Source organism: Panthera uncia, chromosome X (assembly GCF_023721935.1).
Source record: "Panthera uncia isolate 11264 chromosome X, Puncia_PCG_1.0, whole genome shotgun sequence".
Taxonomy (NCBI): domain Eukaryota; kingdom Metazoa; phylum Chordata; class Mammalia; order Carnivora; family Felidae; genus Panthera; species Panthera uncia.
This window is the reverse complement of record NC_064817.1, coordinates 66,521,716-66,542,445: the sequence shown is the minus strand read 5'-3', so window position 1 is coordinate 66,542,445 and position 20,730 is coordinate 66,521,716. Positions and strand designations below refer to the sequence as shown.

Here is a 20,730-nt window from a genome sequence, read left to right as displayed (position 1 = left end):
AATTTTTTTTTGAACCCAGGATGGTCCATACCATGACACATAATAATCAAAATGTCAAAGGTTAAAGATAAAGAGAGAATTTAAAAACAGTAAGAAATAAATAAAAAACTGTATACAAGAGAAACCATATAAGACCATCAGCTGATTTTTTCAGCAGAAATTTTACAGACCAGAGGGAATTGCATGATATATTCAAAGTACTGAAAGGAAAGACCCTACAACCAAGAATACTCTACCCGGAAATGTTATCATTCAGAATTGAAGTAAAGATAAAAAGTTTATCAAACAAAAGTAAAATAGTTTATTACCCTAAATAAACTTTGTAAGACATATTAAAGCGACTTCTTTAAGTGGAAAAGACAATGACATAACTACATGTAAGAAAATTATGAATAAAAAGATGTAAAATATGACATATACATTAAATGTAGAGGAGGGGGTAAAAAATAAGGTTTTTAAGAATGTGTTTGAACATTTGAACTGAAAGGACCATCATCTTCATATAGATTGCTATATACATCGTAAGTTATATATGCATCTCATGGTAATCATGAACCTAAAACATATAATAGATACACAAAAGAGAAAGAAAAAGAGAAAGAAAGCCTAACATAACACTACAGAAATGCATCAATCACAAAGAAGGAGAGCAAGAGAAGAATGGAAGAGAGGAGAATTACAAAAAAACTGGAGGGGCACCGGGACAGCTCAGTCGGTTGAGTGTCCAACTTTGGCTCAGGTCATGATCTCTTGGCTTGTGGGTTCAAGTTCCGTGTCAGGCTCTGTGTTGACAGCTTGAAGGCTGGAGTCTGCTTCTGATTCTGTTTCCATCTGTCTCTGTCACTCCCCCCCCCCCCCAAAATAAATAAACATTAAAAAATTTTAAAAAACTAACAAAATGGCAATACATACATACCTGTCAATAATGACTTTAAATGTAAATGGCTTAAATGTTCCAATAATAAAAGAAGGTGACTGAATAGTTAAAAAAAAGAAGACATATCTGTATGCTGCCTATAATAGATTAACCTCAGACCTAAAAATATACCTAAATTGAAAGTGAAGAGTTAGAAAAATATTTACCACATAACTGGAAGTGAAGAAGAAAGGAGTGGCCACATTTATATCAAACAAAAAATAATTTAAAACAAAGACTGTAACAAGAGACAAGCACATTACATGATGATAAAGATCAATTTAACAAGAAGATGTATCAATTGTAAATATTTATGTACTTAACATTAGGGCACCTAAATACATAAAACAAATATTAATGGGTATAATGGGAGAAAATTATAGTAGTACTATAATAGTAGGGAATTTTAACACCCCACTTACATCAATGGATATATCATTTAGGCAAAAAGTCAATAAGGAAACTGTGGCTTTGAATGACACATTAGACCAAATGTACCAACCAGATATATACAGACCATTCTATCCAAAAACAGAATACACATTCATTTCAAGTACAAGTGAAACACTCTACAGAATAGATCACAGGTTAGGCTAGAAGACAAGTACCAATAAATTTAACAAAACTGAAATCACATCATGATTTTTTTCTGATCATAACAATATAAAACTAGAAATCAATCATTAAGAAAAGAACTGTAAAAACACAAACATATGGAGGCCAAACAAAAACTAAACAACAATTGAGTCAATGAAACAATCAAAGTTGAAATAAAAAAAATACATAGAGACAAATTAAAATGAAAATACGTTAGTCTGAAATCCTTGAGACACAGTGAAAACAGTTGTAAAAAGGAAATTTACAGTGACACAAGAGTATCACAAGAAACTAGAAAAAAGCTCAAATAAACAATGTAACCTAAAAACTAAAAGATCTAAAGAAAGAACAGCCCAAGTGAGTAAAATGACATAAAGACTAAAAAAAGAAAAAAGAAAAGAAAAAGAAAAAGAAAAAAAAAAATCAATGAAAGCAAGAGGTGGTCCTTTAAAAAGATAAACAAAATTTATAAACCCTTAGCCAGACTCATGACAAAAAAAAAACCCTTATCTAGACTCAGATAAAAGATCCAAATAAATAGAGTCAGAAATTAAGGAGATGAATTAAAAACTGAAACAACAAAAATACAAAGGATTGTAAGAGAATACTACAAAAAAATCATATGCCAACAAATTGGACAACACAGGAATGGATGAATTCCTAAAACCATACAATTTTCCAAAACTGAGTCAGGAAGAATTAAAAAATATAAACATATCAATTAATAGTAATATAATTTAATTAGTAATCAGAAACCTACCAAAAAAATAGTCCAGGATCAAATGGATTCACTAGTAAATTCTGTGGAATACTTAAAGCAGAGTTAACACTTATTCTTCTAATACTATTACAAAAAATAGAAGATGAAGGGAAGCTTGCAAATACATTCTACAAGGTCAGCATTCCCCTGATATCAAAACCAGAAAAAGATACCAAAAAGGAAGGAAGGAAAGAAGGAAGAAAGGAAGGAAGGAAGGAAGGAATAAGGGAAGAAGGGAAGAAAGGAAGACTACAGGCCAATATTTCTGATGAACATAGACAGAAATATTTTCAACAAAATATTAACAAACCACATTTGGCAATACATGAAAAAGATCATTCACAAGCAAGTGGGACTCATTCCAGGGATGAAAAGATGGTTCAGTATTTTCAAATCAATCAATGTGATATACCATATCAACAAAACAAACAATAAAAATTATATGATTATCTCAAAAGATGCAGAAAAAGCATTTGACGAAATGCAACATTCAATCATGATAAAAACTCTCAACAAAGTGGATTTAGGCAGAACATACTTCAACATCATAAAGACCATATATGAAAAACCCATAGCTAGCATCATAAGCAAGGTGAAAACTGAGTTTCCCTCTAAGATCAGGAAGAAAGCAAAGATGGCCACTCTCATGACTTTTATTGAACATCATACTGGAAGTCCTAGCTGCAGCAGTCAGAAAATAGAAAAGGAGACATCCATACTGGCAAAGAAGTTAAATGTTCACTATTTGCAAATGACATGACACTACACATAGAAAACTCCCAAGGATTTCACCAAAAGCCTTTTGGAAGTAAAAGGGAATTCAATGAAGTTGTAGGATACAAAATCAATACCCCCAAATTGGTTGCATTTTTACATGCTAATAATGAAGTAGGAGAAAGAGAAATTAGGGTAACAATTCCATTTACAGTTACACACATACACACAAACACACACATACAAACTAGGAATAAACTTAACAAAGGAGGTGAGGGATATGTACTTGGAAAACTACAAACCACTTATGAAAGAAATTGAAGACAACGAAAAGGGGAAAATATTCCATGCTCATAGATTGGAAGAATTAATATTGTTAAAATGTCCATACTACCAAGAGCAATCTACAGATTCAATGCAATCCATATCAAAATACACACAACATTTTTCACAGAACTAGATGAATAGCATTAAAATTTGTATGGAACCACAAAAGACCCCAAATAGCCAAAACAATCTCAAGAATGAAAAAGAAAGCTGGAAGTATTACAATCCCGGATTTCACAATATACTAAAGTCATAGTCATCAAAACAGTATGGTACTGTCACAGAGATAGATGCATAGATGAATGGAACAGAATAGAGAGCCCCCCCCAATAAAAAACACACTTCATGTAGTCAGTTAATCTATGACAAAGAATGCAAGAATATACATTGTAAAAAAGACAGTCTGTTCAATAAATGTTGCAGGGAAACTGGATAGCTACATGAAAAAGAATGAAACTGGACCACTTTTTAGCAGCATACACAAAAATGAACTCAAAATGGATTAAGACCTAAATGTGAGACCTGGAACCATAAAAATCCTATAAGGAAATATAGGCAGCAATTTTTTGACATTGATCATAGCAACATTTTTCTAGAAGTGTCTCATAAGGCAAGGGAAACAAAAGTAAAAATAAACTATTGGGACTACATCCAAAAAAAGCTTCTACACAGTGAAGGGAACCATCAGTAAAACAAAAAGGCAACCTACTGAATGAGAGATATTTGCAAATGACAAGTCTGATAAGGATTTAATATCCAACATATATAAAGAACATATACAACTCAACACCAAGCAACAGCAACAACAAACAACTAATAATAATAATAACAATAATAATAATAATGATAATAATAATAATCAGATTAAAACATGGGCACAGGACCTGAATAGACATTTTTACAAAGACATAGATTTCGAACAAATGCATGAAGAGATGCTCAACATCACTAACCACCAAGGAAATGCTAATCAAAACCACAATGACATATTACCTTGCACCTGTCAGAATGGCAAGAATCAAAAAGATAACAAATTACCATTGTTGGCAAGGATATGGAGAAAAAGGAGCACTTGTACACTGTTGATGAGAATGTAAATTTGTATAGCCACTGTGGAAAACAGTATGGAGGGTCCTCAAAAAATTAAAAATAGAACAACCACCTGATCCAGTAATTCTATAACTGAATATTTGCCAGAAGGAAACAAGAACACATTAATTTAAAAACATACATACATCCCCATGCTCATTGCAGTATTATTTACAATAGCCAAGATAGGGAAGTAACCTAAGTGTCCACCAATAGATGAATGGATAAAGAAATAGTATATATAGAGAATGAAATACTATGCAACCACAAAAAAGCCAAGATATGTAAGCAACGTAAGTGTACATTGATAAATGATTGGAGATGGAAAACGTGATACACAACAAACAAATAGTAAAATATTAGCCATAAAAAAGGATGAGATCTTGCCATTTGAAACAACATGAATGGACCTAGAGGGTATCATGCTAAGTGAAATAAGGCTTACTGAGAAAGACATATTCCATATGATTTCACTCATATGTGGAATCTATATACAAGACAAATGAATAAACAAACAGAAAGCAGAATCAAACATATAAATACAGACAACAAACTAATGGTTGCCAGAACAAAGGAGTGGGCGAGGGGGAGAATGGACAAAATGGGTGAAGGGAAATAAAAAATACAGGCTTCCAGTTATGGATTGAATAAGTCACAGGAATAAAAAACACAGCATAGGGAATACAGTCAGTGATATTGTAATAGCAGTGTATGATGTCATATGGTAGCTACACCTGTGGTGAGCACAGCATAACATATAGATATGTTGAATCACTGTTTTACACCTGAAACTAAAGTAACATTGTGTGTTCACTATGGTAAAAAAAATTCTAAAAAACAAAGAGGGGCACCTGGGTGGCTCAGTCGGTTAAGCGTCTGACTTCAGCTCAGGTGATGATCTCGCAGTTTGTGAGTTCGAGCCCAGTGTCAGGCTCTGTGCTGACAGCTCGGAGCCTGGAACCTTCTTCAGATTCTGTGCCTCCCTCTCTCTCTGCCCCTCCTCTGCTTGTGCTCTCTTTCTGTCTCTCAAAAAAGATAAACAACAACAATAACAACAACAACAAAGACATTGATGAATCTTAAATGCATTTTCCTAAGAGAAGCAACCTGTTTTGAAAGGCTTCATACTGTATGATTCCACTTATATGATATTCTGGAAAAGGCAAAACTCTATAGATGGTAAACAGGCGAGTGGTTTCCAGGGATTCACTGGGGCATAGTTGTTGAATAGGTGCAGCACCTATTTTGGGGGAGGTGAAAATATTCTATATGGTACTATAACGGTGGACGTATTACACTATAAATTTGTCAAAACATGAGAATTTTACAATAGAAGGCTATACAGATGTGCATAAAACCTGCAATGGATTGCACAAAATCTTAGCCTTTCCAAATTAAATTGATTGTACAGTAACTCTCAATTTATACATTTATCTGCTTTAACCAATAACAGTTGTCCACATTTTAGACATTATGTTTTATAATGGGAAAAGTCTCCATTTGAGTCCCTTATTGTGAATCATGTTAAAAGTACTAATTTGTTCTGACACTAGCTCTTTAAGATGTTTTTTTTTTTTGTGAAAAAGAATGTGTGAAAATCTAATCAATTCCTTTATTTTACTTACAATTAAAGTACATGGAGTTGCAAAGTTATAACAAATTAGAATCATCTGGTAACTTGCATAGATTCTCCTTCTGTTCACTGGATGATCATAGAGGAATTTTGATATTCATTTATCTTGGATAATTTTAAAGTTGTCCAGCCTGGATTGAAGAATTGCTAGAGATCTACTTTCTCTGTGGTTCTGAGTCACATGCCTCAGAATTATGCTCTACAATCTGTGCTAAATATAGTACAAAGGGAACTTGATTCTTCCAATCCCTGCCCCCTAGTAGCTTCTAGTTAAAAGCTAAGCAAATTTTTGTAATACGATGTTTAAATATTTATACTATAACAGTGGGAACTAAGATGGCAGCCTACTTGGAGGACCAAAGTCTTGCCTCATCCCTTTAACATATAACTATCTACATAACTATCAAATCATTCTAAATACCCAAGAAATAGAACTGAGTACTGGCAGAACAAACTGCACAACTAGAGGGAAAAAAGAGACTACATTGAGGAAGGAAGTGCAGAGACATTATTTGGGAGAGAAATGGATTGAGGGTGCTGCAGAGTGGGGGGACCCCTGGTTGCAGAGAAGGAGAGAGAGACAGAGACAGAGACAGAGAGAAGTGCACAGGAAAACACACAAGGAGAACACTTCATTCCCCCAAAGTCATTGGCTGGAAAAACAATAGGAGCTTATTTCCATGAATTTTTGCAACCAGTGGGGCTCAAAGACTGGAATTTTAAAGATCCCTTGGCTTAGCCAGGAAGAGCCCTGAGAGTGCTACCCTACTTCTGGAGAGAAAGGCAGGCAAACAACCCTGGGGCTGATGGTATGCTCTGAATATCATCTAAGGCACATAAAGAAGAAACTTCTCTTCTTAGAGCTCATCTTTAAGAGATGATATTCATAGATGTTTCTCTGAGGACAAAAGAGACAGTGGATGTCATTTCCCTCTCCCACCCCTCAGCATAGGCATAGAGACACCTGCTAAAGGTTTTCAGCCTGACACGGTCTATTCAGCATGCTTCCTCCAAGTCCCACGACCCAGCACTCCAGAGCAACTGCCCTTCTTGGTCAAACCTGCATCTGTCTCAGAACGGGAAGACCCTCATCCAGGATAGTGCAGGCCTTTGTCACAGCATGTCCCTAAAGTTTGGAGTTTTAAAAGACAAAAGGCTTGCTGGGATAGAGCTCAAAGTACACAGCACTTCTCCAAACAAGCAAACAAACAGGAGATAGCATGAAAATAGTAATTTGAAAAATGCATAGGTGGCACAATGGGAGATTATTCAGTCTTCTGGAAGTGCTTCCCTGAGAGCAACAAGCATGGAGACACCAGTCCAGGGACAAAGAAGGTGGCTGGTGCCATTTCCTTCCTCCACCATTTCAGCATAAGCCAGTTTCAGTAAAAAGCACAGCACCAAACTGGCTACCTAAAATGTTTCCATCAAGTCCCATCCCCCTGCACTCTGTTGGTACTACTTTTCTCAGGTAAGTGTGCCTAAGACCCAGCACAGTGGCCCCTTCCCTAGAAGACCAGCAAAACACTTGCACACACCACGTCCCCAGAACAGAGACTTTTTAAATACTTCAGTTCTAGTGGAAGTAGCATCAGGTCTCATTTAACAAGCAGACCAGAGAACACCTAGTTAAAACTCACCACACTCTAGGCAACATCCAAACGCTCCCCATTGCAGTCAAGGAGAAACTTCTGCAGAGGACTGATCTTAGGGAAAGAGCAGCCAAAACATGTAGCAGAGTGCATACAACATACACCAGAGACACTTCCTGAAGCGCCAGACCCTGGACAGTATATGGCCTCTTCTTCGTAACACCATTACTCTCTGAAGTAGGAAAAATAACAGGCTTTTTAAGAGAAGACAGAGGCCTACACAAAATGCCAATAGAGAGGAATACATATCAAAGGAAAGAACAAGAAAAGGTCATAGCAAGAGATCTAATCAAAACAGATATAAGTAATATGCCTGATGGAGAATGTAAAGCAACAATTGCAAGGATATTGGCTGGGCCTGAAAAATGTATAGAAGACACCAGGGATACCCTTACCACAGAGATAAAACAGTTAAAAAACAGTCAGAAATGAAAAAAAAAATGCAATGACTGAGACTGTAAACTGACTATAATGACCACAAGGCTGGAAGAAGCAGAATGAATAAGTGATGCAGAAGATAAGACTAATGAAAGTAATGACGCTAAACAAAAGAGAAAAATAATTATGGATCACAAGAATACACTTGGGGAACTCGGTGCTGCCATTAAACATACTAACATCTGTATTATAGGAGTCCCAGAAAAAGGAGAGAAAGGGGAGTAGAAGGTTTATTTGAGGATATAATAACTGAAAGCTTACTTAATCTGGGAAGAAAACAGACATCCAGAACCTGGAGACACAGGGAACTCCCAGTAAAATCAACAAAAGCAGGCCAACACCAAGACATATTGTAATTAAATTTGCAAAATATAATGATAAAGAAAAAAATCTTAAAAGCAGCAAGAAAAAATAAATCTACAGCTTACAAGGGAAGACCGATAAGGCTAGCTACAGGTCTTTCCACAGAAACTTGGCAACATAGAAGGGAGTGGCATGATATATTCAATATGCTGAATGGTAAAAATCTGCAGCCAAGAATACTTTATCCAGAAAGACTATCATTCAGAACAGAAGAGATAAACAGTTTCCCAGACAAAATGAATTTGTGACAGCTGAACTATCCCTGCAGTAAATATTAAAGAGGACTCTGGGAAAGAAAGACCAAAAGTGACAAAGATGAGAAATGAACAGAGAAAATTTCCAGAAACAACAAAAAATAAAATAGCAATAAATACAAATTTGTCAATAACTATTCTGACTCTGAGTGGACTAAGTGCTCCAATCAAAAGACATAGGGTGTCAGAATGGGTAAAAAAAAAAAAAAATAAGAACCATATATTGTACCTACAAGAGATTCATTTTAGGCCTAAAGACATCTGCAGATTGAAATTGGGGGGATGGAGAAATATTTATAATGCAAATGGGGTGAAAAGAAAGCCAGAGTAACAATACTTATATCAGACAAGCTAGGTTAAACCAACGACTATAACAAGAAGTGAAGAAGGGCATTTATCATAATAAAGGGGACTATCTAACAAGATCTAACAATTATAAATATTTATGCCCCAATATTAAAGCACCCTAATATAAGAATCAATTAATAACAAACATAAAGAAGCTCATTGATAATAATACAGTATTATCAGGGGACATTGACACCCCACTTATGTCAATGGACAGATGATCAAACAAAATCAACAAGAAAACAATGGCTTTGAAAGTCACCCTGGATCAGATTAACTGGACAGATATTTTCAGAACATTCCATCCCAAAGCAGCAGAATACACATTCTTTTTGAATGCACATGGGACATTCTCCAGAATAGATTACATACTAGGTCACAAATGTGACCTCAACAAGTACAAAAATATTGAGACCACACCATGTTTATTTTCTGACAACAATGCTATGAAACTTGAAATCAACCACAAGAAAAAATTTGTAAAGACAACAAATACACGGAGGTTAAACAACATGCTAGTAAAGAATGAGTGGACAAGCCAGGAAATCAAAGGAGAAATAAAAAAAATACATGGAAACAAATGAAAATAAAAACAGGACAGTCCAAAATCTTTGGGATGCAGTGAAAACTGTCATAAGTAGGAAATATATATGACTACAGGCCTACTTCAAGAAGCAAGAAAAACCTCAAATACAAAATCTAACCTTACACCTAAAGGAGGTAGAAAAAGAACAATGAGCAAACCTTAAAGCCAACAGAAGCAGGGAAATTATACGAATTAAAGCATAAATAAATGATACACTAAAAAATAAAAACATAAAAAATAGCAGAACAGATCAATGAAACCAGGCTGGCTCTTTGAAAAAATTAATGACATTGATAACCCCCTAGCCAAATTTATCAAAAAGAAAAGGAAAAGGAACCAAATAAAATCACAAATGAGAGGGGAGAAATGACAATCAACATGACCAAAATTCAAACAATTATAAGAGAATATAATGAAAAATTATATGCCAACAAATTAGACAATATGGAAGAAATGTATCAATTCCTAGAATCATATAATCTAACAAAATTGAAATGGAAAGAGATAGAAAACTTGAACAGACCAATTACCAACAAAGAAGTTAAATCACTAATCAAAAACCTCCCAACGGGGAGTGCCTGGGTGGCTCAGTTGGTTAAGTGTCTGACTTCAGCTCAGGTCATGATCTCGCTTTTCTTGAGCTCGATCCCTGTGTCGGGCTCTGTGCTGACAGCTCAGAGTCTGGAGCCTGTGTCGGATTCTGTGTCTCCCTCTCTGCCCCTCCCCTGCTCCTGTTCTTTCTCTCTCTGTCTCTAAAAAAATAAATAAGCATTAAAAAAAAAACTTAAAAAAATTCCCAACAAACAAAAGTCCAGGGCCAGATGGCTTCACAGGGGAATTCTATCAAACATTTAAAGAACAGTTAATACCTATTCTTTTCAAAGTATTCCAAAAAAGATAAATTGAAGGAAACTTCCAAATTTATTATATGAGACCAGCATTACTCTAATTCCAAAACCAGATAAAGATTCCACTAAAAAAGAGAACTACAGGCCAATATTCCTTATGAACATAGATGCAGATATTCTCAAGAAAATACTAGCAATTTGAATTCAACAGTACAGTAAAAGAATGATTCAGCGAGATCAAGCAAAATTTATTCCTGGGCTGCAAGGGTGTTTCAGTATTCACAAATCAATCAACATGACACACCACATTAAGAAAAGAAAGGATAAAAACCATATGATCTCTTCAATAGATGCAGAAAAAACATTAGACAAAGTACAACATCCATTCCTTATGAAATCAATGAACAAAATAGGGACAGAGGGAACATATCTCAACATCATAAAAGTCATATGCAAAAAAAAAACACAGCTAATATCACCTTCAATTGGGAAAAATTGAGAGCTTTTCCCCTACAGTCAGGAATGAGACAGGAATGTCCACTCTCACCACTGTTATTTAGCATAGTACTGGAAGTATTAGCCTCAGCAATCAAAAATAAAAGGCATCCAAATTAACAAGGATGTAGATATTTTTCATATTTGCAAATGACATGATACCCTATATAGAAATCCCAAAAGACTCTTGCTCAAAGTTGCCAGAACTGATACATGATTTCATCAAAATCACAGGATACAAAATCAATGTACAGAAATCTGTTGCATTTCTAGACAATAATAATGAAACAACAGAAAGAAAAATTAAGGAATCAACCCCATACAACACCTTACAATCAAAAATCATATCTAGGAATAAACCTAAACAAAGAGGTAAAATATATATAAACTGAAAACTATAAAACACTGATGAAATAAATTGAAATTGAAGAGGACACAATGAAATGGAAAAACATTCCATGCTCATGGATTGGAAGAAAAACATCGTTAAAATGACTATACTCCCCAAAGCAAAGTACTTATTTTATACAATCCCTATAAAATACACCAGCATTTTGTACAGATGTCGAACAAACAATCCTAAAATTGTTATGGGACCACGAATGGTCCTGAATAGCCAAAGCAATCTTGAAAAAGGAAAGCAAAGCTGAAGGCATCATAATTCCAGATTTCAAGTTATATTACAAAGTTGTAGTGATCAAGACAGACATGGTACTGGCAAAAAAGCAGACACATAGATTAATAGAATAGAATGGAAAACTCAGAAATGAACCACAGCTATATGATAAACTAATCTTCGATAAAGCAGGAAAGAATATCCAATGGAAAAAAGATAGTCTCTTCAACAAATGATGTTGGAAAAACTGGATAACAACATGCAAAAGAATGAAAATCATAAACTTTATTACACCTTCCACACACAAAAATTTCAAAATGGATAAAAGACATAAATATGAGATAGGGAACTATTGAAATCCTAGAGAACACAGGCAGTAACCTCTTCGGCATTGGCTGTAGCAACTTCTTACTACGTATGTGTCCTGAGGCAAGGGAAACAACAGCAAAAATAAACTATTGGGACTTTATCAAAATAATAATCTTTTTTAAACTTTTTTTAACGTTTATTTATTTTTGAGAGAGAGACAGAGCATGAACGGGGGAGGGTCAGAGAGAGGGAGACACAGAATCTGAAACAGGCTTCAGGCTCTGAGCTGTCAGCACAGAGTCTGACGCGGGGCTCAAACTCATGGACCACAAGATCATGACCTGAGCCGAAGTTGGATTCTTAACCAACTGAGCCACCCAGGGGCCCCTCTATATCTTTAATCTTTGACATTTCATTATTATATATTGACGTGCATCTCCTTGGGTTTATCTTGTTTGGAACTCTCTGTGTTTCTTGAGCCTGGATAAACTTCATATATCAAAAAAAAATTGTGGTTTATATACACAATGGAGTACTACGTGGCAATGAGAAAGAATGAAATATGGCCCTTTGTAGCAACATGGATGGAACTGGAGAGTGTGATGCTAAGTGAAATAAGCCATACAGAGAAAGACAGATACCATATGTTTTCACTCTTATGTGGATCCTGAGAAACTTAACAGAAACCCATTGGAGGGGGGGGGGGAGAAAAAAAAAGAGGTTAGAGTGGGAGAGAGCCAAAGCATAAGAGACTCTTAAAAACTGAGAACAAACTGAGGGCTGATGGGGGGTGGGAGGGAGGGGAAGGTGGGTGATGGGTATTGAGGAGGGCACCTTTTGGGATGAGCACTGGGTGTTGTATGGAAACCAATTTGACAATAAATTTCATAGTTAGAAAAAAAATTTAAAAAATGAAAGGACAGTGAATTGCTAATCATAGATAATGTGTTCAATGTGATTACAAATGTAATTATGTCCAAAAAGACATCTGACATGTTTAGCACAGAGGTGTATGGATTTAAAAAAATAATAAGAAAGAAGAAATAAAAGTATGATCCTTTATCTTTTAAGCTTATTTATTTTTATTTATTTTGAGAGAGAGAGACTCTGTGGGTGTGTGTGTGTGCCTGTGTGTGTGTGTGTGTGTGTGCGTGTGTGCATGAGTGGGGGAGGGGCAGAGAGAGAGACAAAGAGAGAACTGATTCTGCTTTTGGTTTGTTTATTCATTTGTTTTGGTTTTTAGATTTTTACATAGTGAAATCATATGGCATTGGTCTTTCCCAGTCTGACTTATTTCATTTGGCATAATACCCTCTAGGTCCTTAAACAAGGGCAATTTGGCTATGTTTATAAAAACTTAAATGCACATATTCTTTGGCCCACTAATCCCAATTTGTGGCATATTTATAGAGGCCGGAGGAAGAGGGATTGGGGATGGGTGAGTTCTGCTTTCGGTTTTGTCCAGAAAAGCCTAAGTTGGCAGAAAAGATTACTCAAGGCTTCATGCAAGTCAAGAGAGAAAAGAGGGAGGCTAAGGGAAGTCTCCCAAGCTGATCTCAAGCTCCTGTATTTAAGAATACATGTAGGGAAACATTGTGCAATACATCAGGGGGCTAAGTGCCAATAAGAAAGTATAGAAAGTGTACAGAAAAACAAGTTAAGGTGTTGTCAAGACTACAAAAGAGCATATGCAGAAAACAGGGTGGAAAACAAGATGAGCTATTCCATAGATAACATGATCTAAGGAATTCCTGAGCACAGGAACAACCCAACCCCTAGATATACATTAACTAAATAAGGGAAGTGCAGCCCGCTGTTTTCAGCAAGGCCAGAAAGCAATGTTCTCCTTTCCAATGCATTCCCTATAATCTCCAAACCCAGGGCATAGCTATTTGATTTGCCACAGGGATGGACAAAATTGATGAAGGGGAGTAGGAGGTACAGACTTCCAGTTATGGAATGAGTAAGTCATGGGAATAAAAAGCACAGCATAGGAAATGTAGTCAGTGAGAATGTAATAGCATTATATAATGATGAGTGATAGCTACACTTGTAGTGAGCATAACATAATGTATAGAGAAGTCAAATCACTATGTTGTACACCTGAAACTAACATAACATTATGTTTCAAATATACTCAAATTTTAAAAAAAATTAAAAGACCTAATATTAAGGCCTCATATTACATGTGTTTTGACATCTGGGGAAAGCAAGGAGAGTCTCAAATGGCCAACCACAAGTTCCCCTTGTCATCCTGTACCTGTAGACAAAGTACCATATTCAAATAACTCATCACAGGGACCAAGTGCAGTGCCTGCTTATCCCTGAATTGTGGGTTTCTGTTCAAACAGGCCAAGCACATCCTCCTCCTGTGGGAAATTCTCCTGAGGGAAATCCAATCCTCCTATGGGAAATGGGGGTTTCACCACTCTCAGGGATTACACTACAGCCTCTGTTTGTTCACTCTATTCCCAGAGAGAATCCCCATGTGTCCCTTTGTAGCATGTGGTGTTCTTTTTCCAAGCTATGAGTATACCTGACTAATACACTACTGTTGATTTTATCTGTTTAGTGTTGAGAGGCTTTTGTTGGCTATCCCCAAAACTCTAGGGCAAGAATCCCTTCATCACCAATGAGAACTGGAGGTGATCAAAACAAAAAAAAATATGTATAGTTGCAAATAATGTATAATTGTATAATTGCAAATTGTATAATTGCATAATGTATAATTGCAAATAAAAATCAAGATTTATATACAAGGATATCCATTTAAGTGTTGTTTTTAATAGCAATAACCTGAAAAACACCTAAACTTTCACAATTAGATATTTCTAAATCATGTAGTGTCTATTGCATATATATGTATATACACCTTATCTTCTTTATCCATTTATCATTATATATACATCTTCTTTATCCATTCATCTATCAATGGACACTAGGATTAGTCCATAATTTGACCATTGTAAATAAAGCTGCAATTAAAATAGGGGTGCATATATCTTTTTGGATTAGTGTTTCTATATTCTTTGGTTAAATACTCAGTAATAGAATTACTAAATCATACAATAATTTTATTTTTAATTTTTTGAAAAGCCTCCATATTGTTTTCCACAGTGACTGTAACAATTTGTATTCCCACCAAGAGTGCATGAGGGTTCCTTTTTTCCACATCCTCATCAATACTTGTTTTTTGTGTTTTTGATTTTAGCCATTTTGAGAGGTATGAGATGATATCTCATTGTGGTTTTGATTTGCATTTCCCTGCTGATGAGTGATGTTGAGCATCTTTTCGTGTGTCTGTTAGTCATCTCTATGACTTCTTTGGAGAAATGTGTGTTCCTGTCCTCTGCCCATTTTTAAACTGGATTATTTGGGAGTTTTTTGGTGTTGAGTTGTATAAGTTCTTTATATATTCTGGATACTAAGCCGTTATTGGATATGTCATTTGCAAATATCTTTGCCCATTAAGTAGATTGTCTTATTATTGTTGCTTGTTTTCTTTGCTGTGCAGAAGCTTTATATTTTTATGTGGTCCATGGAACACAATTTAGCAGTTAAAAAGATTGAGGTAGTTCACACCAGTCAGAGTGGCCAAAATGAACAAATCAGGAGACTATAGATGCTGGCGAGGATGTGGAGAAACGGGAACCCTCTTGAACTGTTGGTGGGAATGCAAACTGGTGCAGCCACTCTGGAAAACAGTGTGGAGGTTCCTCAAAAAATTAAAAATAGACCTACCCTATGACCCAGCAATAGCACTGCTAGGAATTTACCCAAGGGATACAAGAGTACTGATGCATAGGGGCACTTGTACCCCAATGTTTATAGCAGCACTCTCAACAATAGCCAAATTATGGAAAAAGCCTAACTGTCCATCAACTGATGAATGGATAAAGAAATTGTGGTTTATATACACAATGGAGTACTATGTGGCAATGAGACAGAATGAAATATGGCCCTTTGTAGCAACGTGGATGGAACTGGAGAGTGTGATGCTAAGTGAAATAAGCCATACAGAGAAAGACAGATACCATATGTTTTCACTCTTATGTGGATCCTGAGAAACTTAACAGAAACCCATTGGAGGGGGGGGAAGAAAAAAAGAGGTTAGAGTGGGAGAGAGCCAAAGCATAAGAGACTGTTAAAAACTGAGAACAAACTGAGGGTTGATGGGGGTGGGAGGGAGGAGAGGATTGGTGATGGGTATTGAGGAGGGCACCTTTTGGGATGAGCACTGGGTGTTGTATGGAAACCAATTTGACAATAAATTTTATATATTGAAAAAAAATATTGAGGTAGTGTATCTGAATGTGATGGTATAGAAATAGCTCCAAGATATACGTAAGTAATAGAATTTAATTTTATAGTATCATCACTTTTTTTTGTAAGTGTATATGCATTTTTGTTTTGGAAATTTTCTGGAAACTACTGACAGAAGTTGCCTTGGTGTTTAGATTAGTAATTTGTAAATAAGGAAGGGAAAGAGACTATAGCTCGTAGTTTGGCTGTTTTTCTTATCAAGTGTATTATTCATTTTTACAATGAAAATAAAACTAAAAAAAGTATGATCTCTGCTACTAATGAGCTGATTTTTAAGTAGAAAGATGAATAGAATTTCACAAAACAAGTTTGAAGTCTCAACACTACAGGCTAGTGTCTGGACTGATGATTGAAATAGGGCAGAATGGTGCACAGCATATGGAACACTGAAGCAGTAAGCTGAAGGAGTGTTAATTGTATTAAAATTTTTTAATAGTTCTCATTTTAAAGGGGCTTCCTCTGAATATAAATAGTTTACTTCTACATTTAAGTAAGATCCATACATAAAACAGGACACTGTACTCCCCAACATCAGAGTTTTGTCATCTAATTTTATTTTTAAAAGAAAAGCAAAGAACTAATTTCCTACAAATGTTATGAAGTTTGTGAAGAGACCAGAAGGTTTCTGAATATTGTGTTGCAATATAATCCATGTACAATCAACACAATTACCTGGTCACTTGGGCCAAACCTCAGCTTTCACCCTAGTTTCAGGGTTACTGGAATGTTATTCTTTTCACAAAATCAACAAGAGAATTGTTTAATATGTCTCTCTCACTTGAGCCAGTGGTTTTGGCTGTAGGTTTCTTTCTAAAGTGAAAGTGGCTTAGAGCCCTGTCAAAAAACAAAACTGATTTTAACTTGAGGGCAGAATGTAACTTATCCTTTGTGTCCACCTTTTTATTCTTCTCTAAATCAATATTTACAGTTTTAATGATAAATTATTTTTATAACCTTATTATTTTCTTGGATAAGATATTTTTAAGAACTTTAACTGTTCTTCCCCCATAAGTTTCTACTTAATAGGCATTATCATAATAGCTTGCCTTCAACATTGCTAATGTTGGGACCCCAGCACATTTCTAACAAATCAAGTCAGGTTTTATTTAGTTCAATTTAAGGGATGAATCAGCTTCAGATGTCCTCTAAATGAATTACAAATTCATTGGATGAGTGTGTTCAGCGTTCTGTTCATTATTCCTTACATTCTGACAGTAATGTAGCCTGGCTTGCACTGGAGAACTTGATGCAATGGAAATATATAAAAACCCTTATGCTGGCTGTTATGGTGGATTATTTGAATCTACCTAGAACCCTACTCCCATTTATTTTGCTTTCTGTTTTATTTTAGCTACAAAACTATGGTACGATCAATATACAATGGGAACCTAATGAGCTTTTTATGTTGTAAATACTTGAAGCTTATTCCACTTGATTAAAAACTCTTGTATGGTATATTTTTATTTGTTCCTTAGGAACATGTAATTTAGTACTAGTACTTACAATAAATGTTACTCATCAAGGCTCTTTAAGTAGAGGAAAAACAAATTTATCATTTATCTGTGTTGAATGATCAACATACGCACAGAACAACTGTACTATATTGCCTATGAATAGACACATTAATTATACAATCTAACTTCACTATTTTGGTAGTAAACCACAAGTTCATATATTGCTTTCCCTCCTGATGTTTAAAATTCTTTCTGAGGGCCGCCTGGGTGGCTCAGTTGGTTAAGCCACCAACTTTGGCTCACGTCATGATCTCACGGTTCGTGGGTTTGTCCCTGGAAATGGCTCTGTGCTGACAGTTCAGAGCCTGGAGCCTGCTTCGAATGCTGCGTCTCCCTCTCTCTCTGTCTCTCCCCTGCTCACATTTTGTCACTCTCTCTCTCTAAAAAATAAAAAAAGTAAACATTAAAAAATTAAAAAGTAAAATTCTTGTTCAAAGGGTTGTAGCTTTAAAACATATTTGCACTTGTTTTTTAGTATTTTACCAGTTTTAGCTATGATAACTTTCATTTAAGTCATGCTTTATATGTTGTATACATTATATTGTTATTCAAATCCAATTCAGGAGAGGGATCTATTTTAAATTTCATTAAGAAAGGGAATGTTGAGGGGCACCTGGGTGACTCCGTTAAGCGTCCGACTTCAGCTCAGGTCATGATCTCACAGTCCGTGAGTTCGAGCCCCGCATCGGGCTCTGTGCTGACAGCTCAGAGCCTGGAGCCTGTTTCAGATTCTGCATCTCCCTCTCTCTCTGCCCCTCCCCTGCTCATGCTCTGTCTCTCTGTGTCTCAAAAATAAATTTAAAAAAATAAATTAAAAAAAAAAAAAAGAAAGAAAGGGAATATTGAAATCAGTGTACTTCTACAAAGGATTTGAGGTGTAGCCTCTGTGAGACCAGACCATATCTTTTTAGGCAGAAGGAAGCAACAGAACCTCATACCTCCTTCCATGATTTGCAGCATTTCTCCTCAAGTCACTATCACAGGCTTTCTCTCTCACTCTCTTGCTCTCTCATTCTTGTTCTCTCATCACAAAAGCATGCATACACATACAAGGGCTTTGCAGGATATATATTTTTAATTAAAAGCTATTTTTAGATTTTTTTTACCACCTCCTTAGCTAATTGGAGACCTCATAAGGATGAAGCTACTAGAAAAAAAAATCAGATTTCTATTTCTAGCTCTGCGATGGACATTTTGTTCCTTGTTAAATGTGTCCTTTGACCCTGCTTTTCCTGACTCCTTATCAATAAAATGAAAGTCATTATTCCATCATGCTTCTAATTTACTTCCTACAGTTGCCTCTAGGATTCATTGAATTAAAATAACATACAAGGTCTATAGTTTATTGGAATAAAAAAAATCTAAGAACAAAAAGGATAGGGTTATTATGAAACTTTCTGAAGTCATAAATATGATTATTAAAAGCTACCTTATCTTCTTAAGCCTTTCTTATTTACACTTTTAATTTATTATAACATTAATACAAGATCTACACATGGCCAATCTAGATTAAATTCTCAAAAGACACCACAGTGATGTGATCTTGACTGTTATTTTTTAAAATATTTTTAATGTTTATTTATTTTTGAAAGAGAGAGAGACACACACACAGTGCAAGCAGGGGAGGGGCAGAAAGAAGGAGACACAGAATCCGAAGCAAGCTCCAGGCTCCAGGCAGTCAGTATGGAGCCCGATGTGGGGCTCAAACTCACAAACCGTGAGATCATGACCTGAGCTGAAGTCGGACACTCAACCGACTGAGCCACCCAGGCTCCCTAACCATTATTTTTTTAAATATATTTAGTGCGAATATGAATATGTGTATCATAGAAAAATGAAAAAAAAAATAGACATTATAATATTAACAAGTGCTATTTACAGAATTGTGGGTAATTTAAATTCTTTCTTAAAAAATTTATCCTTATTTTCTACAATGACAATAAAATGTATTATTTATGTGATTATAATCATTTAAAATCAATACTGCTTATTTGCTGGGGCACCTTGCTGGCTCAGTTGGTAGAGCATGCAACTCTTGATCTCAGGGTTGTGAGTTAAAGCCCCACAATGGGTATGAAGTCTACTTTAAAAAAATGGTAAAAATAAAAACTAAAAACAACTTAAAAATACTACTTAATTGCTAACAGTTAATTTTTTTTTACTTGTTTTATTCTAACACACTTTCATGTTATGGAAATATCATGGAGAGGCCCATTTCAGAATGGGGAAACACATATTAAGAACTGTGAAATTAATTTAGTTAGTTATGTGTTGAAAGTAGCCTAGCATAATTCACCCAGATGACCCTGTCTATAATATTATTTCCTTTTATTCTAATTATTTTAAATCTGTCTTACAGCTACAAGACCGCACTCAGTTCAGTGACCGAGACTTAGCCACCCTTAAGAAGTACTGGGACAATGGCATGACCAGCCTTGGTTCTGTGTGTAGAGAGAAAATTGAAGCAGTTGCAACTGAATTAAATGTTGACTGTGAAATAGTTCGGGTAAGACATTTTCAATAATTTTCATGCTGTGATTGAAGATTGTCATAAAATAAAGCTCTATAAAAATTGCATGAGGTGCTGAAAACAAGAACATCAATAAAGTGAAAAAGATTATCCACAGAATGGGGCGAAATATTTTCAAAGTACATATCTGATAAGGAGCTTATATTCAGAGTATGTAAAGAATTCTTAAATATTAATAATAAAAAGGCAAATAATGCAATTGAAAATGGGCAAAGAATTTAAATATACTTTATCAAAGAAGATATGCAACTGGCCAATAAACACACAAAAAGATGTTCAACATCATTTGTCATTGTGGAAATCAAAACCACAATGAGATACCACTTAATAACCTATATGATGACTATAATAAAAAAGACAGATAATAACAAGTGTTGACTGGGATGTGGATAAATTGGAACCATTGTACACTTTTGTT

General features: G+C 35.3%; 1 protein-coding gene across 2 annotated transcripts in view; it reads left to right on the top strand.

Moving 5' to 3' along the window:
- Positions 1–20,730, top strand: part of HDX (highly divergent homeobox) — a 167,383-nt gene that overhangs the window by 84,203 nt on the left and 62,450 nt on the right. For both annotated transcript variants that reach the window (XM_049644008.1, XM_049644009.1), the window contains exon 5: positions 20,142–20,288. In XM_049644008.1, coding sequence (XP_049499965.1) covers positions 20,142–20,288 — 147 coding nt within the window. The remainder of the gene's footprint in view (positions 1–20,141; positions 20,289–20,730) is intronic.